The sequence below is a fragment of the Aotus nancymaae genome, unplaced genomic scaffold, assembly GCF_030222135.1.
Source record: "Aotus nancymaae isolate 86718 unplaced genomic scaffold, 86718_ANA_hifiasm-v0.15.2.pri h1tg000072l, whole genome shotgun sequence".
Classification (NCBI taxonomy): Eukaryota; Metazoa; Chordata; class Mammalia; order Primates; family Aotidae; genus Aotus; species Aotus nancymaae.
In genome coordinates, this window is record NW_026988487.1 from 2076747 (window position 1) to 2102323 (window position 25577).

The window sequence follows — 25577 nt, forward strand, 5'->3', positions numbered from 1 at the left end:
CTCATTTTATTGCTTTTTTAGATTCCTCGAGCTGAAATACCACTGCGTACTATAATTAAGCTAAGTGACATGCCAGCTGTAAAGACAAGGGTTGTGAATGATTACATTTAGTTCATGTAATCATCCAGGATGAGTGTGGGGAGGGAGCCTGCAACAGCTGCCACTCTGCCTTGCTGACAGTCTCTGCCAGGGTGGAAGGAAAGCTGGAGTCTGAAATTACTTTTTATTTTTTTATTTTTAAGAAACAGTGTCTCCCACTGTCACCCAGGGTGGAGTACAGTGGCACAATTATAGCTCACTGTAGCCTCGACCTCCTCAGCTCAAGCAATCCTCCCACCTTAGTCTTCCGGGTAGCTGGGACTACAGGTGTGCACCACCATGCCTGGCAAATTGTTGTTGTTTTCGTTTGGTAGAGACAGCTTCCCTCTATGTTGCCCAGGATCATCTCAAACTCCTAGGTTCCAGTGATCCTCCCACCTCAGCCTCCCAAAGTGCTGGAATTACAGGTGTGAGCTACTACACCCAGCCAAAACCTTCTTTATTGATTGTTTTCCCTCTGCCAGGCAGTTAGCTGCTAAGCCCCAGCTCTATGATACTTTTCTCACTTGTCTCTCCTTTTTCTTCCAGCTTATTGAGGTACGTCTGCCTCCTTTTCTTTCCCCTAGCCAGCTAACCTGATAGAGGCTGCAAGGGCTTGAATCCTGGACCACTGTATGAGACTCCCAAGCCCTCTCTCATCTTTGGGTCCCTCCCCTTGCCAAGCCATTCTACCATCTACTACCAGACTCATGTTCCTAACACTAAATAAAATCCCCCACTCACAAACCTTCAGCAGTTTCCCACTGCCTGCTGAATTAGGTACACTACCCAGGATAACAGTTTAGCCCCTCTGCAATATTTATTCATTCAGCAAATATTTACTGAATTCCTATTATGTCCTAGGTACTAAACTAAAAGCAGAGAATATAAAGACGTAGAGACATAGTACATTCCAGCAGACAGGCAGCTGCACAAATTCATTATCATGAGGAGTGAGTCCAATAACAGCCACGTAAACAAAGAGTCCCTGGGTTTCCAATATGGTCTCTTAATCACCTCCCAATTTCCTTTCTGATCCAGCCAAACTGGACTAGACCTTACCTCTTTTTTTTTTTTTTAATTGAGTTTCTCTCGTGTTGCCCAGGCTGAAGTGCAGTGGCCTGATCTTGGCTCACTGCAACCTCTGTCTCCCAGGTTCTAGCAGTTATCCTGCCTCAGCCTCCTGAGTAGCTGGGATTACAGGTGCATGCCACCATGGCTAATTTTTATCTTTTTAGTAGAGACTGGGTTTTGCCATGTTGGCCAAGCTGGTCTCAAACTCCTCACCTTAGGTGATCTGCCAACCTCAGCCTCCCAAAGTGCTGGGATTAGAGGCGTGAGCCACCGCGCCCAGCCTAGACCTTACCTCTTGATCACGTTCAGGGTTTTTAGTTTCTTCCAGGCCTCCATACCTCAGTCCATATCTTATATCCACCTTTTAAAATCCTTTTATCTTTTTCTACCACCTCAAATATTACCTCCTCCAGTGAAGTGGACTTGGTCCTCTCGGCTAGGTGTGAGGGTGTTTCCTTCTCATCTACTGACACTCTTTTTTAGTGGCACTTAACTCAAGCTAGTTATCTATGGACCCGCCTTCTTCCACTGCACACTCCTCAGGAGCAGGAACTGCCACAGCATTTTTCTGTCTCGCAGGAGCCACTCAGTAGACAGTTGCTCTGCACAGCCCTGTGAGTGAACAGGCAGGAGGTGGGTAGGGCTGGGAAGGCAGCCTAACATCGCGCCTTCTCATTGGACAACACTGAGCTGTTAAAGCCTCTAGACAGGATGTGCTACATAATTTGGCAGGCCCAGTGCAAAATGAAAATGCAGGGTTCCTTGTTCAGAAATTATTCAGAATTTCAAGATGGTGCTAATAGGGCATTAAGCCAAACACAGGGCTCTTCGAAGTGCAGGGCCCCGTGTGACTGCGCAGATTGCATGCCCTGTCTCTAGGAGCAAAGGTGCTGGCACCACAGTGTCCCATAGAAAGCCAAATAATTCTGGCATCATCTTATTAAGGGACTTTTTTTTTTTTTTGAGACAGAGTCTTGCTTTGTCACCTAGGCTGGAGTGCAGTGGCACGATTTCAGCTCACTGCAACCTCTGCCTCCCAGGTTCAAGTGATTCTCCTGCCTCGGCCTCCTGAGTAGCTGGGATTACAGGCGCACGCCACCATGCCTGGCTAATTTTTGTATCTTTAGTAGAGACAGGATTTCACCATATTGGTCAGGCTTGTCTCAAACTCCTGACCTCATGATCCGCACACCTCAGCCTCCCAAAGTGCTAGGATTGCAGGCATGAGCCACTGTGACCGACGAGACTTCCTTTTTATCAACTCAGGAACCTTGACTGGGTGAAACTGGTGACCAGGGAGAAAAGGGGAGAGATGTAGAGATTCCAGGACGCCCCTTCAGCAAGTCTTACATCTTTTGCTTGGGCCAGGCTATGATCTGTGGCAACCTGATGAGAACAATGGGAAAAACGGCCACACATCAGTCTGTTTTGAGCCTTCTGAATGGCATTAGGAATGGGCTAGTGAAGTGGAGGTTGAGGTGACAATTATGCTTTTACTTGTCTGCTCAGATAACCAGACCTTGGCTTCTTTTGCCATCCAGGTGGGCCTTGACTATTTACTAAAAAGAATGCTATACCAGGATCCTTGAAAACCAGGCCCACATGCAGATGACATGTACACATGTGTGTTTCAGAGCTGGACACAAATGACTTGAGTCTAACATCTCCATCCTTGGATAATTTAGTTCTTTTGCCTGAAAGGTACTGTAGGCTTCAAGCATCCAGGTTCCCCTGACATTCTTGAGGCCAGAAATTCATTCTATTGGAAATCCACAGGGCAAAGTTGGGTCAACACTGTGAAGCAAGTGCTTGTCTTCAGAACTTACTTCTTCCACCCCTGCCTCATACACCTCCCCAAAAGGTCTCACCAAGGATTGGACTCAGGAAGAGCAAGTGAGGCAAAAATTGATCACATTACAGGCACAAGCCACCATGCCCAGCTAATTTTTCATGCCCTTTCCTGGAAAGGGCAGAAAGTGAGCTGGCAGACAAGGAAAGATGTTATGCCTAGGGTACAGTCACGCCCTGTGCTGGGCAGAGTTGGTGGAGTCAGAGTGCCCCAGAAAGGGCAATGTCAGGCTCTGGGCTCCCAGCAAGAAGGGGAGGGCTTACTGTAGACCATTTGTCCGAAGAAAATCTTCAAAGCTTCCTGACATATTTTCAATATATTTGGAGCTTTTTTTTTAGATGGAGTCTTACTCTGTCACCCAGGCTGAAGTGCAGTGGCATGACCTCGGCTCACTGCAACCTCCACCTCCTGGGTTCAAGCGATTCTCCTGCCTCAGCTTCCTTAGTAGCTGGGATTACAGGTACCCACCACCTCGCCCGGGTAATTTTTGTATTTTTAGTAGAGACAGGGTTTCACCATGTTTGCCAGGCTGGTCTTGAACTCCTGACCTCAGGTGGTCTGCCCACCTCGGCCTCCCAAAGTGCTAGGATTACAGGTGTAAGCCACTGCGCCTGGCCTGGAACTTTCTTAGTGAGGTGTACTCAGGATAACTGTCTTCCCACCACCTTCCCTTCCCATGCTCCCTCCAGATCAGGCTCCTCCTCCTGGCAGTAAGCATGGCAATTTTTTTTTATTAATGGATGCCTGAGGGGAAAGTGTATCATTTCTGCAGGTTGATGGAAGAAGCATCTTCAGGCTGGGTACTCTCACCTCACCTCTGTTTTCACTGATGAGATTAAGTTGGGCTGGTGAGGAAGGTCACCAGAAGATGCTCAGGCACTGAGGTGGCAAATCTTTGGACTGGGGATGGGAGGAGGTCAGGTCTTGACTTTGCAAAGTTGTAGCTGCCTCAGTTCTCTCACTCAGGGTTCAGAGTTATGGACCTTGCCCATCTCTGACCTTGTCTTTTATCCTGGAGGTGAAGATCAACTGGCACAGTTCTACTGGTGGACTGAGGACTTTTGACTCCTGGAAATCATGAGTCCTTCTGTGAAACACTACTCCCCAAGTTGCTTTATCTGGGGGAGTGTTCTGGATGATGGTGCCATGTGAGGAACCCAGAGAAGTGTCACTGGTAGGGCAACTGAGGTGTGTCCTGGGGCAGCACCAATCGACCCCCAAGAATCATGGTCCTGTAGCACTGTAAGCTAACTGGGAGGGCACAAAGGCAGGGCTGCTGGCCTCAGTGCTGCTAATGGGAGCTAATGAAAGACCAGGACATCTAGACGAGGAAACAAAACTTCAGTTGATTCTGTGGACACTGGAGACACTGTGGGAAGAGACAAACCATTTCCTGCAAGTTAAGAGGTAGGAAGGGGAAAATGGCAGAGATCCAGTCTGATTCTGGAAAAAAAGAAAAGATTTTTTTTAAAGATATTCCTTTAAAATGCCCTCCAGAATATTAAAGTCAATTAACTCATCATCACCATTCTCATCTAGTGGATCGGGAGACACTTAGATGACTCATATCCGTAGTCACCAGAAACTTATTGTACCTACACAGCATTCATCTTCCTGCAGCCTTCTTGTCTGAAATATTGGATATGGGTCATTTAAGAGCAGCCAAGATGGCTGGCTGGAGAGAATGTTCTGGTGGTTAAGAAACTGTATGCCCTTGGACAATTACTTCACCTCTCTCAGCCTTGGTTTCCCGATTTGAAAAAGGACAACAACAATGCCTTGAGTACTGAGATAATACATGCAAATCTTTTAGTACACCAATGGGAAGTGTGTCTCGGGCCAGTTCACACTGGGCTCATCACCATCAGCACAATATCAGCAGCAGCAGCAACAGCATCACCATCATTGCAGGTACCATTGATTCAGCAAGTTGTCAGGCTTCCTACTTTGTCAAGCCATGAGTCATCCTTAAAATCCTACAAAATGAGACCAGGCACAGTGGCTCATGCCTGTAATCCCAGCTCTTTGGGAGGCTGAGGCAGGTAGATCACTTGAGGTCAAGAATTTGAGACCAGCCAGGCCAATATGGAGAAACCCCATCTCTACTAAAACTACATCCCAAAATTAGCCAGGCATGGTAGCGCACCTGTAGTCTTAACTACTCAGGAGGCTGAGGCAAGAGAATCACTTGAACCTGGGCAGTGGAGGTTGCAGTGAGCCAAGATTGCACCACTGTACTACAGCCTGAGCAACAGAGCGAGCCTCTGTCTCAGGAGAAAAAAAAAAAAGTTAGCCAGGCATGGTGACAAGCACCTGTTGCCCCAGCTACTCAGTAGGAAGAAGTGGGAGACTCACCTGAGCCTGGGAAGTTGAGGCTGCAGTGAGCCATGAGTGCCACGGCACTCCAGCCTGGATGACACAGTGAGACCCTGCCTCAAAAAAAAAATCCTACCAAATAAGTTGTTTATTCCCTAGAATTCAACTGTTATACATAACTGCACCCTGGACTCAGTGACCCACCCACTGTGAAAGCAGGTCCAGAGGAAGAAGAATGAGATTATAGCCACTAAAGCAGAGACATGGAGGAATTTGTCAGGGCTCCGTTCCTCACATGGGTCAGGATGGGTGCCAAGTTCATGGCCAAGTGGTAAAGAGGAAGAAACATAAAGCTATTTGTCCAGAGTCCATCACTTGTGCGAGGTTGGGCAAGTCATTTAACATCCTCAACCTTGAGTTTCTTCACTTGCAAACTGGGCATAAGGTAATAACATCTACCTTGCCAACCTCACATTGTCAGCGTGAGGATTCCATGAGATATGGTCTGTAAACCTGATGTGTGGAAGGTGTTATTACTATTATGCTTTCCAAGGAAATTCCTGATCCTCAATTGGAGCCTCTGCTTGCTCTTCCTTCTTTCCTTCAACCTTTATTTATTTTTTTATTTAGAGACGGAGTCTTGCTCTGTCACCCAGGCTGGAGTGCAGTGGTGCAATCTCGGCTCACTGCAACCTCTGCCTCCCTGGTTCAAGCGATTCTCCTGCCTCAGCCTCCTGAGTAGCTGAGACTACAGGTGTGTGCCACTACACCTGGCTAAGTTTTTGTATTTTTAGTAGAGACGAGGTTTCACCATTTTAGCCAGGATGGTCTCGATCTCCTGACCTTGTGATCAGCCCACCTCAGTCTCCCAAAGTGCTGGGATTACAGGAGTGAGCCACTGAGCCCGGCCTCAATTATTATTTATTATGCAGAAGCCCTCTTTTCACACCACATTCTGCTCCATCTGTAAATCAATGCGTTAATAGATGGACATTCTGCTGTATATAATTGGTCTTTTGTGAGTTTGCTTTCTTATGTGTAAGTCCTTTACAGTCTGATTAGTTTGGAGAGGACTTTTAGAAGCCATCATTTGCCTAAAAGCAGAGGGCCAGCTCTGAGATCTGGTGACCCCATACAGTATTCTAGGAGGCTCTGCTTGGTCTTCGTCATCTCTACTTGCAGAAATGCCTCCACTGAAGAGCCACATATTGTCACCTCAGCTCTAACTAAAGACTAATATGAAAAGTATCATTTGAAAGACAGATAGTATGGCTTCAAGGGCTTAGGGCTTGGGAATCAGAAGTATCTGACTCAAATCCTTGCTGTGCCAATTAAAAACTGGGGGACCTTCTGAATGTTAGGCCTTATGCTCTTTGAGCTCAGTATTTTTTTTTCTTTCTTTTCTAAAGTTCAAGGCTGAGTGCAGTGGCTCACGCCTGTAATAACAGAGCTTTGGGAGGCCAAAGCAAGAAAATTGTTTGAGGCCAGGAGTTCAAGACCAGCCTGGGAAACATGGGAGATTCTGTGTCTACAAAAATAATTTTTAAGTTAGCTGGGCATCGTGATGTGCACCTGTAGTCCTAGCTACATGGGAGGCTGAGGCAGGAGGATTGCTTGAACCCTGGAGTTTGAGATTATGGTGAGCCATGATCCTGTCACTGCACTCCATCCTGGGCAACGGAATGAGATTGCCTCCAAAGAAAATAAAAATAAAGTGGCCGGGTGCGGTGGCTCATGCCTATAATCCCAGCACTTTAGGAGGCAGAGTTGATGGATCACGAGGTCAAGAGATCGAGACCATCCTGGCCAACATGGTGAAACCTCATCTCTACTAAAATACAAAAAATTAGCTGGGCGTGGTGGTGTGCACCTGTAGTCCCAGCTACTTGGGAGGCTGAGGCAGGGGAATCGCTTGAACCCAGGAGGCAGAAGTTGCAGTTAGCCAAGATCATGCCATTGCACTCCAGCCTGGTGACAGAGACTCTGTCTCAAAAAAAAAAAAAAAAAAGAAGCTGGGTGCAGTGGCTCAAGCCTGTAATCTCAGCACTTTGGGAGGCTGAGGTGGGTGGATCACCTGAGGACAGGAGTTTGAGACCAGCCTGACCAATATGGGGAAACACTGTCTTTAAAAAAAAAAATTAAAAATTAAAAAAAAGAAAAATAAAATATAATTGTGATTGAAATTCAATTAGATAAAATCTTTATCTAGAAGAGTGCTGGCATCTATATAGTCACCTAGCGAAAAAAAAAAAAAAAAGGGTAACTATCATCATCTATCGCTCTGAATTTTTCTTTCTTTAGAGATGGGGGTCTTGCTATGTTGCCTAGGCTGGCGTGCGGTGGATATTCACCAGTGTGATCCCACTACTGATCAGCATGAGAGTTTTGACCTGCTCCATTTTCATCTTGGTTTACCCCTCCTTAGGCAACCTGATGGTCCCAGCTCCTGGGAGGTCACCATATTGATGCCAAACTTAGTGCAGATACCCGATCAGGATAGCACATTATAGCCCAGAACTCCTGGACTCAAGCAATCCTTCTGGCTCACCCTCCCGAGTAGCTGGGACTACAGGCACTCCCCACCACGCCCAGCACCATGACTGATACTAACACATAGCAGTGCCTTCAACCATTGTTTATTATGGCAGTAAAGATCTATGAGACTCCACATGATAAACTGCTCTTTCAGGGAGAGAAGTCTTCCCTAAAGAACTACTAAACTAGCCGGGCAAGGTGGCTCATGCCTGTAATCCCAGCACTTTGGGAGACCGAGGCGGGTGGATCCTGAGGTCGGGAGATTGAGACCATCCTGGCTAACACGGTGAAACCCTGTCTCTACTAAAATGCAAAAATACAAAAAATTAGCCTGGCATGGTGGCACGCGCCTGTAGTCCCAGCTACTCAGGAGGCTGAGGCAGGAGAATTGCTTGAACCTGGGAGGCAGAGGTTGCAGTGAGCCGAGATTGCAGCACTGCACTCCAGCCTGAATGACAGAGTGAGATTCTGTCTCAATTATTCATCTAGGAGAAAATATTGAAATAATCTCTGCCTACAAAATACCAGAGCTTCTTAGGGAATCTGAGCCCGTTTTGCTAAAAAGTGACATGAAGAATCAGCACCTGATGTCAGAGGTATTCTCCAAGGTTCAACTGATGGGGAAGCTCTCCTTGTTCCCAGCTCACTACAACTTCAAGCAGATGAGAGCCAGTGTATACAGGGATGTCCTGGAGCGTGGGGGTGGGAGAGAAACCAACAGAACCACTGCCAATCTTTGAGGAGCTCCCAGTCTTGAGGGGGAAGAATAAAGTTCCTGTCCTCAGCGAGTCCCCATCTGATGGCAGAGATGGGACTCTCTGGTATGATTGGACAAAAAAGGGACCAAAACAGAATGCTATGTCTCGCCTTTTCTGTTAAGAGGTTCAGAGCCAAATTCAATGGTCAATGCAGGAAGCACTTTATTACACCCTCTTAGTATAATAATCTCTTCCCTTTCTTTGTGTGGCTTCTGATTATTATTATTTTGTTTTAACAGTCCTATTGAATACAAGTTTTCATTGTAATCTGCTACATCATCCTCTCTTTTTTAAAGAGTAGAAACAGGCTGCATATGGTGGCTCACATCTGCAATTCCAGCACTTTGGGAAACCGAGGTTGGTGAATAGCTTGCGGCCAGGAGTTCGAAACCAACCTGCTCAACATGGCGAAACCCTGTATCTACTAAAAATACAAAAACTGGCCAGGGGTGGAGGTGCATGCCTATAGTCCCAGCTACTCAAGAGGCTGAGGCACGAGAATTGCTTGAACCCAGGAGGTGGGAGTTGCAGTGAGCTGAGATCGCGCCACTGCACTCGCCTAGGAGACAGAGTGAGACTCTGCCTCAAAAAATAAACAGTAGGAACATAAATAGCAATACATAAGTAACTATCTTTACTTAAAATTCCAGTACTAGAAAATCATGAACCATATGCTGAAGATAGTGGGAGTGGGTTGGAGCTCCTTAAGGATCAGACAGTTTTGCTCCAATGACAGCCCACAGGTCAGGGCTGGCTGTAATAGGCTCCTCTGCCCAGACCTGGATCTACATGTAAGACAAGTACTTATAGCCAGGTGCGGTGACTCACGCCCATAATCCCAGCACTTTGGGAGGCCAAGGCGGGCAGATCACGAGGTCAGGAGTTCCAGACCAGCCTGACCAACATGGTGAAACCCATCTCTACTAAAAATACAAAAATTAGCTGGGCGTGCTGGGAGGTGCCTGTAATCGCAGCTATTTGGGAGGCTGAGGCAGGATAATCGCTTGAACCTGGGGGTGGAGGTTGCAGTGAGCTGAGATCGAACCACTGCACTCCAGCCTGGGCAACAAAGTGAGATTCCATCTCAAAAAATAAAAAAAGACAAGTACTTATTACTCATATTTAAAAGACTTGTTCAAAAGACAAATTCCCAGGGCCCCTTCCCAGCCTGCTTATGCCTGAATTCCCAGGGGGTTGGACCTGAGAAACTACAGGCTTAAACAAGGGCCCTCACATGATTGCCATCATCAGGGAAATGGGCAAACATCAGGCCCAGCTCTTCTCTGAGCATGGTGAGAGGACTATCAGAATCAACTAGAGGAACTTCATAAAATGCAGATTCCTGAGCTCTCCACCCAGGACCCACTGAATCAGAATTTCTGGGAGGAGACTCTCGAATATGCATTTTTTACAGGCACTCAAGGTGCCATCTATGGGTTGGATATTTCCTTGCAGACCCTCCTGCAGTGTGATCTACTGGTCACAAAGGGCCAGGTGAGAGTATCTGCTCACAGTAAGCTTTGGGCGGCAGGGTGGAGGGAGGTGATTCAATCTCTAGCCTTCTTTAGGCAGCCAAGCAGCACAGATCCCTTAATTCCACAGCTCTATGTTGTAGAGTTCTCCCAAGTTTTTACACATGACCTTCCCTCAGAAGCACTGAAGTTCAGACAGAGGGCATCTTACCACCTCCTGGGCCTTTTGCACGGTAAAACCAAAGCTTCTCAAGGAAGAAGTTTAGGTTCCACATCCCAGTCTCCACTGTCCTGTTGCTCTGTCCCCTCAGCACACTGCATCACAGGGCCAGCCTTTGGAGCAAGTGATCTAAGCCTAGACCAGGCTGTGCAGCTTGAAGGGTGTGAAAATCATGGTTGACATGGTTCTACTTCTGGGATCTGCATATATGACTGTCTCAATTTTAGCCGTAAGTGGAAGACAAGGCAAAGCGCCTAGTGGGGGCGGATCAGTTCTATCAGAAATATATTAATACATAGCAAGGGGGTCACTTTTTTTTTTTAAGACAGGATGTTGCTCTGTTACCCAGGCTGGAGTGCAGTGGTGCAATCTTGGCTCACTGCAACCTTGATGTGTGGGCTCAATCAATCCTCCTACCTTGGCCTCCCAAGTAGCTGAGACCACAGTTGTGCTCCACCACACCCAGCTAATTTTTTAATTTTTTGTAGACACAGGGTCTTGCTATGTTGCCCAGGCTGGTCTTGAAGCCCTTGCATCAAGTAATCCTCTCTCCTCAGCCTCTCAAGTAGCTGGGACCACAGATGTGTGCCACCACCCAGCTAATTTTAAAATTTTTTATAGAGATGAGGGTCTCCCTTATGTTGCCCAGGCTGGTCTCAAACTCCTGGGCTCAGGGATCCTTCTGCTTTGGCCTCCCAAAATGCTGGGATTATAGGCATGAGCCACTACATCCATTCAGGATCACATTGTGATTGAGGTAAGTCTTCATTGTCTACTTACCTGTATGTCTTTATCAATCCATTCATCCTCCTACCTATCCAATATTCCAGAAAAATATAGAGCATCTGCCAACGCACCAAACACGTTAAGAGAATATGAGTAGGCCCACCTAGCTCCTCTCACATCCTTTTTGACGAGAGATCAGACAATGGCCAAATGCTTCTTGATCCTGTATACACGAGCCCTTCATAGCACTTGTGTGGCTTCTGCCAGGCCTCGGATCCAGTCGGGCTGGAGTGGCGATCACCAGCAGGTCCCTCAGAGTAACGTTATAGCTCTGAGGACTCTGCAGGGGGAGGGAGGGCGCATCCAGCTGCCTCTTCTCGCCAGAGCTGTCACGGCGGGAGTAGCACTCCCCAGGCAGGGAGGGGTTTTCTGGAAAGGCAAAGTCATGGGCCTGATCAGTGATCTGTGCTGTTGGATTCAGCACAAATTCCTGGTGAAGGCCACCTCCCAGCAGGGTCCCATGGTCTATAACTGGCTGAAGCTCTTTGAGCCAGAATCAGCCATTGCTCCTTTGCTCCAAATAGTTTTTCTTCCCCATTTTTTCATACTTAAAAATCAGTAACTGGTGCAGCCTCGGCTGAATGAGCCTCATGTGAACGAGAACCAGAAAATGTTGAAGAAGGGACTTGGACAGCATTCTGTTTTTATCTTTTTTGTCTTCCCAATCAGACTAGAGACTTCTTAATGGCACGGACTGTGTCTCCACCCTCAGACTGGAGTTTCCCTGAGGACAGTGGCTGTCCCCCACCAAAAGACTGGGAGCTCCCCAAAGATTAGGATTAGTTCTATCGATCCCTCTCCCCCTTAAGCTCCTGGCATATCCCTGTCCACACTGGTACTCACGTGACAGGTTAGTCATCCCCAGCTTGGGGTTGTAGTGAACTGGGAAGGAGAGCTTCCCCCTCACTTGAAGCTTGGTGAGTAGCTCGGACATCAAATGCGGCTTCTTCATGTCACTCTTTAGCAAAGTCCAGCTTATGTTCGGACTCCCCAAGAAGCTCTGGGATTTTGTAGGCAGAATAGGTTTTAACATTTTCTCCTGGATGAATTGTGGCGGGATCTGCTGCTTCTTGCATTTAAAGGATACCACCCTGTCCGTCTCTGGGCCACTGTACTCAGAGCTGGCGGTCACGGCCAGGGTTGGTGGAGACTCTGGGGAGATTGAGACTTTGGTGGTGGATTCTGGGGTAGTTTCTACTGAGGTTAAGTGCTGGAAGAAAAGACAGTTCAAAATGAGAGTGTGGAAAGCAAAGGGTTCCTTCCTATGCTTTTTTTTTTTTTTTTTTGAGACAAGGTCTTGCTACGCTGCCCAGGCTAGTCTCAAACTGGGCTCAAGTGATCCTCCTGCCTCAGCCTCCTAAGTAGCTGGGACTACATATATATGAGTGCCACCATGCTCAGCTCCCATGCTATTCTTGATTAAAATAAACAGATTAAGAGCTGGGTTCAGCAGCAAGAAAGATTAGGTTAAAATAGTTTCCTCACCATGAATTGGTTAAACACTAAGGCAAGAAGATGGTAGACGACTCTACAGCCTCCTCTAAGAGTCTCTGAACATGAGAGAGATTGTAAACAATAAAGATTGGCAATCAGAACAATAGGTATTATTGTTGTTGTTGTTATTATTATTATTATTATTAATATTATTTGAGACAGGGTCTCACCCTGTCACCCTGGCTGGAGCGCAGTGGTGCAATCTCTACCTCCTGGACTCAAGCAATCTTCCCACCTCAGTCTCCCAAGTAGCTGGGACCACAGGCATTCGCCATCGCATCCAGCTAATTTTTGTATTTTTTGTAGAGATGGGGTTTTGCCATATTGCCCAGGTTGGTCTCAAACTCCTGGGTTCAAGTGATCTGCCCACCTCAGCCTCCCAAAGTGCTGGGATTACAGGCATAAGCCACCACTCCTGGCCTAGGTATTATTTTACAGCCATCAGACTGGCAAAAATTAGAAAGCTAGATAAAGCCTGTCCTGTTCCTGTGCAGAGGAACAGGAACCCATGGCTGCTCACAATCTAGGCTGCTATAGCCATTCTGAACCATCTAGAAATACTTGGCAAAGTAAAATTACAAGCACTCTGTGGCATAGCAATTCTTCTGCTAGGTATATATACTTAATATGTTATTAGACAGTTCTTGAAAAATACATACACTGTGGCCGGTCATGGTGGCTCATATCTGTAATCCCAGCACTTTGGGAGGCTGAGGCAGGTAGATCACTTGACCTTAGGAGTTTGAGACCAGCCTGGGAAACATGGTGAAACACTGTCTCTACCAAAAATTAGCCAGGCATGGTGGTGTCCACCTGTGGCCCCAGCTACTTGGGAGGCTGAGGTGAGAGAATCGCTTGAGCCTGGGAGATGGAGGTTACAGTGAACCAAGATGCTGCCACTGCACTCCAACCTCGGTGACAGAGTGAGACTCTGTCTGAAAAAAGAAAAAAAAGATACACCAATCTTCACAGCAGCATTATTCACAATATCTAAAAAGGAGAAACTACTAAATGTTCACCAACAGATGAATGGATAAACAAAATGGTATAAACAACATATATATATGGTATAAACTATATATATGTGTGTATAAGTATATATGTATATATACATATACATGGTGTGTATATATACATATATGTATATATTATATATATGCTTGTATATATTCATATATAATGTATATATATGTATATATACACGGTGTGTATATATACATAATATGAATAATATTCCATGTTGTGTATATGTATGTGTGTGTGTATGTATATATATATATACACCATGGAATATTATTCAGTCTTCAAAAGGAAGGAGAGTCTGTCACACGCTGTAACATGAATGAACCTTGAAAACATTATGCTAAGTGAAATAAGCCAGAAACAAAAGTAAAAATATTATATGATTCCACTTATATGAGGTACCTAGAGTAGTCAAATTAATAGAAGCAGAAAGTAGAATAGGGGTTTCCAGGGGCTGAGGGGAAGGGAGAATGAAGAGTTATGTTTAACGGGCACAGATTTTCTGTTTAGGGTGATAGAAAAGTTCTGGAAATGGATCGTGGCTATAGCTGCATAAATGTGTATCTGTTCTTAATGACAGTGAAATGTACACTTGAAAATAATTAAAATGGTAAGTTTTACATTATGTATATTTTATGATAATAAAAAACATATAGAGGGATGTTCACTGCTGCATTATTTATAGTGGGGGAGAAGCAAAGGCAACCTGTATGTCCCTACCTTGGAGAACTGATAAGGTGAAATGGGTAGTTGAAACCTAGTCTTGAGGCCAGGTGAGGTGGTTCACACCTGTAATCCCAGGACTTTGGGAGGCTGAGGCGGGTGGATCCCTGAGGTCAGAAGTTCGACACCAGCCTGGCCAACATGGTGAAACCCCATCTCTACTAAAAACACAAAAATTAGCCAGGCATAGTGGCAGACACCTGTGATGCCAGCTACTTGGGAGGCTGAGGCAGGAGAATCACTTGAACCTGGGAAGCAGAGGTTACAGTGAGTCGAAATCGCACCACTGCACTCCACCCTGGACAACAAGAGTAAAACTCTGTCTAAAAAACAAAACAAACAAACAAACAACAAAAAAAAACCACCCTAATCTTAGGAAAAAAAAAGAAAAAGAAACTGCATTGATGAGATCTGTAGCATTGCAGCTTTTTGTCCAAGGACACCCACAATCCACAAGGCATGGGCAGCAGAAAGCCACAGCCTTACTGGCTAGAGGTAAAGTTTGAAGCAGTCAGAGAAGCCAGAGAGACAGAGCGTAAATTGTGAAAGTGTGAAATCCTTTCATGTGCAGTTTGGCATCACAAATAAACTACACATGCAGAGGGGTATGGAACAGGGAGGAAAGGATCTCAGGGGACCCAATAAAAAAATAGCACTGGAAGCTGAAATAACTAATAATGTTTCAATTTCTGCTCACCACAGTAGATTTAGAATTTGAAGTTAAGGGATTGCTCAAATAAAAATCACTTTTTAGGCTGGGCAAGGTGGTTCATGCCTGTAATCCCAACTATCTGAGAGGCAGAGGTGGAAGGATCCCTTGAGGCCAGGAGTTTGAGACCAGCCTAAGCAACACAGCAAGAGCTTCATCTCTCAAATAACTGTTTAAAAATTAGCTGGCTGGGTGCAGTGGTTCACGCCTGTAATCCCAGCACTTTGGGAGGCCGAGGCGGGTGGATCACCTTAGGTCAGGAGTTCAAGACCAGCCTGACCAACATGGTGAAAACACATCTCTACTAAAAAAAATACAAAAATTAGCCAGACATGGTGGCGCATGCCTGTAATCCCAGCTACTCAGGAGGCTGAAGCAGGAGAAGCACTTGAACTCAAGAGGCAGAGGTTGCAATAGCTGAGATTGCGCCACTGCACTCCAGCCTGGGCAACAAAGCGAGACTCCATCTCAAAACAAAACAAGACAAAACACCCCACTGGATATGAAAAATAATAATAATAATAATAATCCACACTCAAGAGAACAAAAAGTAGTTAATACTCTAAGACCAGCTGGGCACAGTGACTCACACCTATAATCCCAGCACTTTGAGAGGCCAAGGCAGGTGAATTACTTGAGGCCAGGAGTTCCAGACCAGCCTGCAACATAGCAAGACCCCATTGCTTAAAAAATTAAAAGAATAAATAAATAAACATAAAGAAATAAAATACTTGAGATGACCCAAATGTTGCTTTATTAGCAGACAAGGACTTTAGCAAGCATTATAAATATGGCCAAATAATTTAAAAAATATATGCATGAAAAATTCAAAAGTTGGGAATCTAAGCAGAAAAATAGCAACTATAAAAAAGAACACCAGCCTGTGCAATGTGGTGAAGCCTCATCTCTACAAAAACTACAAAGATTAGCCAAGCATGGTGTCATGCACAGGTGTCCCAGCTACTTGGGAGGCTGAAGCAAGAGGATTGCCTGAGCCCAGAAGGTTGAGGCTCAGTAAGCTTTAATTGTGCCACTGCACTCCAGCCTGGGTGATAGAGTGAGACACTGTCGCAAAAAAATAAATAAAAAGAACTGAGTAGTATTTCCATAGGGCTTAAAGGTATAATAATTGAAATAAAAAATTCACTGGATGGGCTTAATGGCAGACAAAAGAGTCAGCAAGTTTGAATATAGAGCAATAAAAATTATTCAATCTGAAAACAAAAAAGAAACAAGATTAAAGAAAAATAAGTAGAACCTAAGAAGTCCCTGAGACAATATTCTGTGACTTAACATATATGTTATTGAAGGTCCAGAAGATAAGAGAAACGAAATAAGGCCGCAAAAGATTTTGAATAATGGCAATAAATTTCTCAAATTTGGTGAAAGCTGTCAACATAAAAACAACAAGATCAAGAACCCTAAGTAAGATAAATACAAATAAAATCATACTCCGGTTTCTCTTTAGATCGTATAAATCTTTTGCCTTTTACAAATAAAACCATACCCAGACACATCATTGCCAAATTGCTGAAACCCAAAGAAAAGGCGATCAGAGAAAAATGACATATTATATATATAGGGAACAATGTTATGAATATAGTTGACTTCTTATTTAAAAAAAGACCAGAAGATAATGAACAACATCTTTAAAGTGCTGAAGAGCTAGGCACAGTGGCTCATGCCTGTAATCCCAGCACTTCGGGAGGCCGAGGCAGGCAGATCACTTGAATTCACGATTTCAAGACCAGCCTGACCAACATGGTGAAACTCCGTCTCTACCAAAAATACAAAACTTAGCCAGGTGTGGTGGTGCACACCTGTAATGCCAGCTACTTGGGAGGCTGAGGCAGGAGAATTCCTTGAACTCAAGAGGCGGAGGTTGCAGTGAGCCAAGATCATGCCATTGCACTCCAGCCTGAGCAACAAGAGTGAACTCTGGCTCAATAAATAAATAAATAAATAAACTGCTGAAGGAAAAAGAAGTCAACCCAGAATTCTAGGTTCACTAAAAATATTCTTCAAAATTAAGGCTAAATAAAGACATTTTCAGATAAACAAAAATAGAAAATTTATTACCAACAGATAGATGTACACTACAATAAATATAACAGAGATATTTTCAGATTAAAAACAACATATATATATATACACACACACGCTTACATACATATGTAACATATCTATTTATATCTATATAGACGTATAGATATCCTTCTCTTAAATTTTTAAAATACTATGATTAGTCCAGGCACAGTGGCTCAGACCTGTAATCAGCACTTAGGGAGGCCAAAGTAGGAGGACTGCTCACACCTAGGAGTTTAAGACCAGCCTGGGCAACATAACAAGACCCTGTCTCTATAATTTTTTTTTAATTAGCTGGGCACAGTGGTACAGTCATCCCAGCTAAGCTGCTCAGGAGGCTGAGGTAGGAGGACCACTTGAGCCCAAGAGTTCTAGGCTGCAGTGAGCTATGACTGCTCCACTGCACTCCAGCCTGGGCAATAGAGTGAGATTCTATCTCTAAAAAAAAATTTAAAAATTTTAAATACTATTTAAAAGCAAAATGCATAGCACTGTATTATAGGATTTATATGTATGTTAGCACAAAAGAGGGAGTAAGTTTCCTATACTTAAAATTAAGTACAACATTAACTCTAAATACATTCTGATAAGCTGAAGATGCATATCCTTAGATCACTAAAAAAAGTAAAAAGTTATAACTAAAAAAGCAATAGAGGACAGAATGGGAAAAAATTTTTCAATCTACCCATCTGACAAAGGGCTAATATCCAGAATCTACAAAGAACTAAAACAGATATACAAGAAAAAAACAAACAACCCCATTCAAAAGTGGGTGAAGTATATGAACAGACACTTTTCAAAAGAGGACATATATGAGGCCAACAAACATATGAAAAAATGCTCATCATCACTGGTCATTAGAGAAATGCAAATCAAAACCACACTGAGATATCATCTTATGCCAGTTAGAATGATGATCATTAAAAAATCGGAAGACAACAGATGCTGGAGAGGATGTGGAGAAATAGGAACACTCTTACACAGTTGGTGGGAGTGTAAATTAGTTCAACCATTGTGGAAGACAGTGTGGCGATTTCTCAAGGATCTAGAAATAGAACTTCCATTTGACCCAGCCATCCCACTATTGGGTATATACCCAAAGAACTATAAATCATTCTACGTATGTTCATTGCAGCCCTGTGTACAATAGCGAAGACCTGGAACCAACCCAAATGCCCATCAATGATAGACTGGGCAAAGAAAACGTGGTACATATACACCATGGAATACTACGCAGCCATAAAAAACGATGAGTTCGTGTCCTTTGTAGGGACTTGGATGAATCTGGAAACCATCATTCTCAGCAAACTGACACAAGAACAGAAAGCCAAGTACCGTATGTTCTCACTCATAGATGGGTGTTGAACGAGAACACGTGGACTCAGGGAGATGAGCATCACACACAGGGGACAGCTGGAGGGGGTAGGGGAGAGACAATGGGGGGTGGGGAGGGATAACATGGGGAGAAATGCCAGATATAGTATGCACCTAAAGTAAAATAAATAAATAAATAAAGCAATAGAGGAATTGAGACTAACAAATGCTCAATTTTTAATTAACCCAAAAGCAGGCAGAAAAGGGAGAATGCAGGATAAAAAGCAAAAGCAGAAGAGATGAATAGAAAACAATTAGCATGACAGCTCTAAACCCAATTAATTGTATTAATAGAACTATTAAATGGAAATTAAGCCAGGTGCAGTGGCTCACACTTGTAATCCTAGCACTTTGGGAGGCCTAGGTGGGAAGACTGCTTGAGCCCAGGAGTTAGAGACCAGCCTGGGCAATAAAACCAGATCTAATCTACAAGAAAACAAAAAATTAGCCAGTTGTGGTGACACACGCCTGTAGTTCCAGCTACTCAGGAGACTAATGTGGAAGAACTGTTTGAATCTAGGAGTTTGAGGCTGCAGTGAGCCATGATGGTGCCCTGAATTCCACACTGAAGACAGAGCGAGACAGTGTCTCAACAAAAATAAATAAGTAAATGGCAATGGAGTAAACACTCCAATAAAAGGGCAGAGGTTGTCACACTGGATAAGAAAGCAAGACCCTGTTACATCTGTCTTAAGAGACGCCCTTTAAATACCCAACAATTGCAGAATATACATCATTTTCAAGTGCACATGGAACATTTACCAAGATAAGTCATTTGCTAGGCCATAAAACAAGTCTTGATAAATTTTTATTTTATTTTATTTTACTTTATTTGTATTTAGTTTTATAGAGACAGGGGCTTTCTCTATTGCCCAGGCTGGAGTGCAGCGACATAACCACAGGTCACTGCAGCTCAGCTTTCTGGGCTCACTTGCTCCTTCCACCTCAGCCTCCCACATAGCTAGGACCACGGGCATCTGCTATCTCACCTGGCCTGATAAATTTTAAAAGACTGAAATTTTACAAAGTATGTACACTACTCACAAAGGAGTTCAATTAGAAACTAAAGACAATAAGATATGTACATTTGGTCTTAGCCAAAAGGCCAAGAAGTGATCACAATAAGATATCTAGAAAATCCTCAAAAATGTAAAAATTAAACAATATACTTCTAGATAACCCATGGATCAAAATTTAAATCATAAGGGAAATTAGAAAGTATTTCAAGCCAGGCGCGGTGGCTCATGCCTGTAATCCCAGCACTTTGGGAGGCCGAGGTGGGTGGATCACGAGGTCAAGAGATGGAGACCATTCTGGTCAACATGGTGAAACCCCGTCTCTACTAAAAATAAAAAAAATTAGCTGGGCATGGTGGCGCGTGCCTGTAATCCCAGCTACTCAGGAAGCTGAGGCAGGAGAATTGCCTGAACCCAGGAGGCAGAGGTTGCGGTGAGCCGAGATCGCGCCATTGCACTCCAGCCTGGGTAACAAGAGCGAAACTCCATCTCAAAAAAAAAAAAGAAAGAAAGAAAGAAAGTATTTCAAATCAAGTAATAATAAGTATGCAACATATAAAAATGTGTGGTATGCAAACAAATTAGGGTTTACAGGGAAATTTATAGTGCTAAATGTGTATTAGAAAGGAAGAAAGCCTGAAAATAATCTAAATTTCCACTTCAAGAAGCTAGAAAATGGTGATCAAATTAAACTACGGTTATCAGAAAGAAGGAATAATACAGGTAATAGTGGAAATCAATGAAATAGAAAACAGCCAAGTGTAGTGTGTGCCTGTCGTTCCAGCTATCAGAGAGGCTGAGGCAGGAGGATTGCTTAAGCCCAGGAATTCACGATCAGCCTGAACAACATAGCAAGACCTGAGGTCTAAAAAAAAAATTTTTTTTTCTTTGAGATGGAGTCTTACTCTGTCTCCTAGGCCGGAGTGTAATGGTAAGATCTCAGTTTACTGCAATCTCCTCCTCCAGTGTTCAAATGATTCTCATGCCTCGGCCTCCCGAGTAGCTGGAATTACAGGCACACGCCGCCGCCATACCCAGCTGATTTTTGCATTTTTCATAGAGACAGGGTTTACCATGATGCCCAGAGGCTGGTCTTGAACTCCTGATCTCAAGTGATCCACCCACCTCAGCCTCCCAAAGTGCTGGGATTACACATGTGAGCCACTGCACCCAGCCAAAATTTTTTTAATAAAAGAAAAAAATTGGGCCAGGCATGGTGGCTCATGCCTGTAATCTCAGCACTTTGGGAGGCCGAGGCGGGTGGATCACCTGAGGTCATGAGTTCAAAACCAGCCTGGCCAACATGGTGAAACCCTGTCTTTAAAAAAAAAAAGAAAAAAATTGGCTGGGCATGGTGGCTAATGCTATAATCCTAATACTTTGGGAGGCTGAGGCAGGTGGATTGCTTGAGCTGAGGAGTTTGACAAGCCTGGGCAACATGATGAGATCCTTGTCTCTATTAAAAAAAAAAAAAAAAATCAGCCAGGTGTGGTGGTACACACCTGTAGTTCCAGCTACTCAGGAGGCTTGGGAGGGGGGCTCACTTGAGCCCAGGAGGTGGAGGCTGCCATGAGCTAAGATTGTGCCACTACAGCACAGCCTGAGCCACAGAGCCAGAGTCTCAAAATAAAAAAGAAAAGAAAAAAAAACTGATAAACCTATAGTAAGACAGATCAAGATAAAGAAACAGGAAGCACAAATTACTTTTATCAACCATCAGATTGGCTATCACTAAAGATGCTGCAGATATCAAAAGGACAACAAGGCCAGGTGCAGTGGCTCATGCCCGTAATTCCAGTACTTTGGAAAGCAGAGAAGGAGGATAGCTTGAGGCCAGGAGTTTCAGACCAGCCTGGGCAACACAGCAAAACCCTGTCTCTACAAAAAAAATTTTTTTTTTTTTTTTTTTTTTGAGACGGAGTTTCGCTCTTGTTACCCAGGCTGGAGTGCAATGGCGCGATCTCGGCTCACCGCAACCTCTGCCTCCTGGGTTCAGGCAATTCTCCTGCCTCAGCCTCCTGAGTAGCTGGGATTACAGGCACGCGCCACCATGCCCAGCTAATTTTTTGTATTAGTAGAGACGGGGTTTCACCATGTTGACCAGAATGGTCTCGATCTCTTGACCTCGTGATCCACCCGCCTCGGCCTCCCAAAGTGCTGGGATTACAGGCGTGAGCCACCGCGCCCGGCCCAAAAAATTTTTTTTTAAAAATTAGCTGGGTACAGTGGCATGTGCCTGTAGGCTCCATCTCCTGTCACCCCACCTACTCAGGAGGCTGAGGTGGGAGGACTGCTTGAGTCCAGGAGTTTGAGGCTGCAGTGAGCTATGATCGCAATACTGTACCCCAGACTGGGCAACAGAGTGAGACCTTGTCTCAAAATGAAAACAAAACAAAAAAGGACAATAGAAAAATGTAAAGAGATGAGAAGGAACAGAGTTTGGTCCTGATTCTGAGTAAAATGGCTTAAGCATTCTCCATCTTGTCTCTCCCACTGGCCACACCCATAAAATCTGCACAGAATGCACGCATAGGGTAGCTATTTAAGAATTCTGAAAAGTAGACAGTAGCAGGCAGATTATGGATGAAGGTGATAATCGAAAGTCCTGGCAAATCAGCAGAATGAATTTACCATTTCTCCCCAGCATCCCCAAGACTGGACTAAAGGTAACCCAAAACCCAGAAGTGAGTACCTAGGGGTAGGCACGGAGAGCTCCAGGAGAAGCCCTATAGTTTTGGCTCAAAGAGTGAGAAAGGGGACATCCAATTTTCAGAGACCTTTTATCTTCTTTTCTTTTCTCTACTCTCTTGAGCCCCCATCTCCAAGAAATTCTTAATAGATAGTAGCAGTGGCAGCAAGAGAATTCACAGCAGGGGCCAGAGAAACTTAACACTCTGAGGGAGGAGAACCTTTTCTCTAAGTGGAGAAGCAGTGGTCCCAAGAGGGTGGAGTCACCCCTAATGCTTTTTTCCCTCTGAGACATTTTGTCACTTGGTCCTGGAGGTGGGTATAGTCACAGGAAGTGTGCCACAGAACAGGGCAACTAAAGTCCCAGCTTTCAGGCCAGAGGATGGAAAGAAGGAGGCCCAGGGAACCAGAAAGTACCAGAGAGATTGTGGAGAGAAAGGAAATTGGGAAAGTAACCCAATAAAGTGGTTTATGAACTCCTGGGCTTGCCCCTGAGCTGCCCATCTGTGGCTCTGACCCTAAACAGCATATCAAGAACTTTGAGAACTATACTAAGAGAGAGATCGCCAGTGGAAAAAAAAAAATCTACCTTGCAAACACTAATCGAAAGAAAATTGGAGTGGCTCTATGACTATCAGACAAAGTAGACCCCCGAACAAAGAAATGAGACATCACATAATGATTAAACGGATCAATTGATCAAGACACAACAATCCTAAATGTGTATGCACCTAATGACAAACCTTCAAAAATGAAGAAAAAACTCCCAGAAGTGAAAGGAGAAATAGATACATTCACAATAATAGAGATTCAACATTTCTCTCTCAGCAATTAATAGTACTGGGACACAAAAAAATTAACAAGGATATAGGATAACTGAACAACACCATCAACCAAATGAATCTAATTGATCCTACCACCCAGCAATAGCAAAAGACACATTATTTTCCTTTAAAAAAAAAAAAAAAGCTTCTGCCCAGGTTTGGTGGCTCATGCCTATAATCCCAGACATTAAAATGAAAATAGGGACTTTTATAAATAACTCTTCATGTATAAAGCCACCTTAGATGAAATGAACCAATACCTCAAAAACCATAAACTGTCAAAACTCACTCAAAATAAAATAGGAAATTTCGATAGTCTTATATCTGCTTTTTAAAAATTGAACTTTTCATTTAAAATACTCTAAAAAAGAAATTGCTAGGCCCAGATAGTTCCTCTGGAGAATTCTATCCAAATATTTAGATAAGAAATAATGACAAATCACCAGGCACTGTGGCTCACACCTGTAATCCCAGCACTTTGGAAGGCTGAGGCGGGTGGATCACTTGAGGTCAGGAGTTCGAGACCAGCCTGGCCAACGTGGTGAAACCCCATCTCTACTAAAAATACAAAAATTAGCCAGGTGTGGTAGTGGACATCTGTAATCCCAGCTACTTGGGAGGCTGGGGCAGGAGAAATAATTGAACCCAGGAGGCAAGGGTTGCAGTGAGCCTAGATTGCACCACTGTACTCTAGCGTGGGCAACAGAGTGAGACTCCATCAAAAAAACAAAAAACCCAGCAAAGAAAACAAAAAATGACACAAACATAATCTCTTGAAGAAAACAAAAGAGAAGGGAATACTTCCCAACTCACTTTATGGGGCCAGAATTACCCTGATATCAAAGATATACAAAGAAAGTAGAAGGGAAAAAACTATAAACCAATACCTTTTATGAACTTAGACATAAAATTTTAGCAGATTAAATTCAGCAATGTATTAAAAAATATATACCATGACCAAGTGAGGTTTGTCCTGGGATTACAAGGTAGATACAATATTCAAAATTCAATCAATACGATCCACCATATTAGCAGTCTAAAGAAAAAAAATCCATATGATTATATTACTTCATGCCAAAGAAGCTCTTGACAAGGTTAAACATCCATCCACTATTTTTAAAAACTCTCAGCAAACTAGGAATAGAAGTAACCTTTTTCAATCTGATAAAGGGCATCTACAAATACCTGACAGTTAATATCATACTTAATAGTAAAAGATTGAATGTTACCCTGATAAGATTGGAAACAAGACAAAGACGTTTGCTGTCTCCAGTCCTGTTCAACATTGCACTAGAAGTTCTAGCTACTGCAATAAAGCAAGAAAAATAAAGAGCCTGATGATTGGAAAGAAGTAAAACTGACTTTATTTGAAAATGACATATGATGAAAATCCTAAAGAATCAACAAAAAAGGGCCGGGCCTGGTGGCTCATGCCTGTAATCCCAGCACTCTGGGAGGCCAAGGTGGGTGGATCACCTGAGGTTCTGAGTTTGAGAACAACCTGACCAATATGGTGAACCCTGTCTCTAAAAAAAAAAAAAAAGCAAGGAAGAGCCTCCCTTGAGAGCCCTGAGGTAGAGCAAGGTCCTGCCAGCACCGTGGTTTCAGACTTCCAGCCTCAAGGACTGTGAGAGAATAAACGGTGTTATTTTAAGCCACCCAGTTGGAAGCAATTTGCCACAGTAGCTCTAGGAACCCACTCCAGGGGAAAACCTGCCTCCAAAGAGGGGACGCACAAGAGCGCCTTCCTAAATGCCAGTCCAGGCCCATCTTCCCAGCAGCTATGCCATTCCACAGCGTGGGCTTGTCCAGGGGAGACACCAAGGCCCAGGGAGGCTCAGTGGCTTTCTCAAAGGGTCACAGCAAGTTGAGAGTAGAGAAAGGACCAGCAAGCAAGACTCCCACCACTCCCTCCCAGAGCTCAGCTCACTACTTACCGCAGTGCCAGCGAATACGTTCACTGCAGAGGCAGACTTGGCCTCCTTAATTCTGAAGTTGGGTTTACTGGGCTCCAGCCCAGAGCTGCTGAAATTGAGATTCCTCAGGTCGGATACAGAACTGAAGGGTCTTGCAGACGTAGGCTTGGGGGAAATGGAGCTGGCCTCCTTCGTGGGGGCCTCCTGGTTGAGGCTGCTGTCTGTTTCATTTTTCCTTTCGTCTCTGACACTCAAGAGCAAGTCAGGTACACAGGACACTAATGTCAACGGTTGGATGTCCTGGGGAGGAGGAAATGAAACACACAGCCCATGGGAACCCAGCTCTAGCCACTTCCAGATTCATCTGCACCCAGGGGTAGGTGCAAAGGCGATGAGGAAAGCAGTCGATATTAAAGTCTCTCTAATGTGGGGCTCTCAACCTGGAATTCTTAGACCCTTAGAGGGCTTATGGATAGCTTCATGGGGTCTTTGAGCCACTTGAAATTGCAGTTTAAAAACTGCATTGTGGCCGGACGCGGTGGCTCATGCCTGTAATCCCAGCACTTTGGGAGGCCGAGGCGGGTGGATCACGAGGTCAAGAGATCGAGACCATCCTGGTCAATATGGTGAAACCCCG

The 25577-nt window shown here is 44.3% G+C and overlaps 1 protein-coding gene across 3 annotated transcripts in view; it reads right to left on the bottom strand.

Moving 5' to 3' along the window:
- Positions 1–3706: 3706 nt before the first annotated feature.
- TTLL6 (tubulin tyrosine ligase like 6) overlaps positions 3707–25577 on the bottom strand; it is a 55176-nt gene continuing 33305 nt past the window's right edge. For 2 of the 3 annotated variants that reach the window (XM_064367431.1, XM_064367432.1), the window contains 4 exons: positions 24962–25240; positions 11932–12298; positions 11192–11457; positions 3707–4444 (listed from right to left, as the gene is read on the bottom strand). In XM_064367431.1, coding sequence (XP_064223501.1) covers positions 11192–11457; positions 11932–12298; positions 24962–25240 — 912 coding nt within the window. In that variant the 3' untranslated portion in view covers positions 3707–4444. The remainder of the gene's footprint in view (positions 4445–11191; positions 11458–11931; positions 12299–24961; positions 25241–25577) is intronic. The other variant, XM_064367433.1, reaches the window with a different exon arrangement.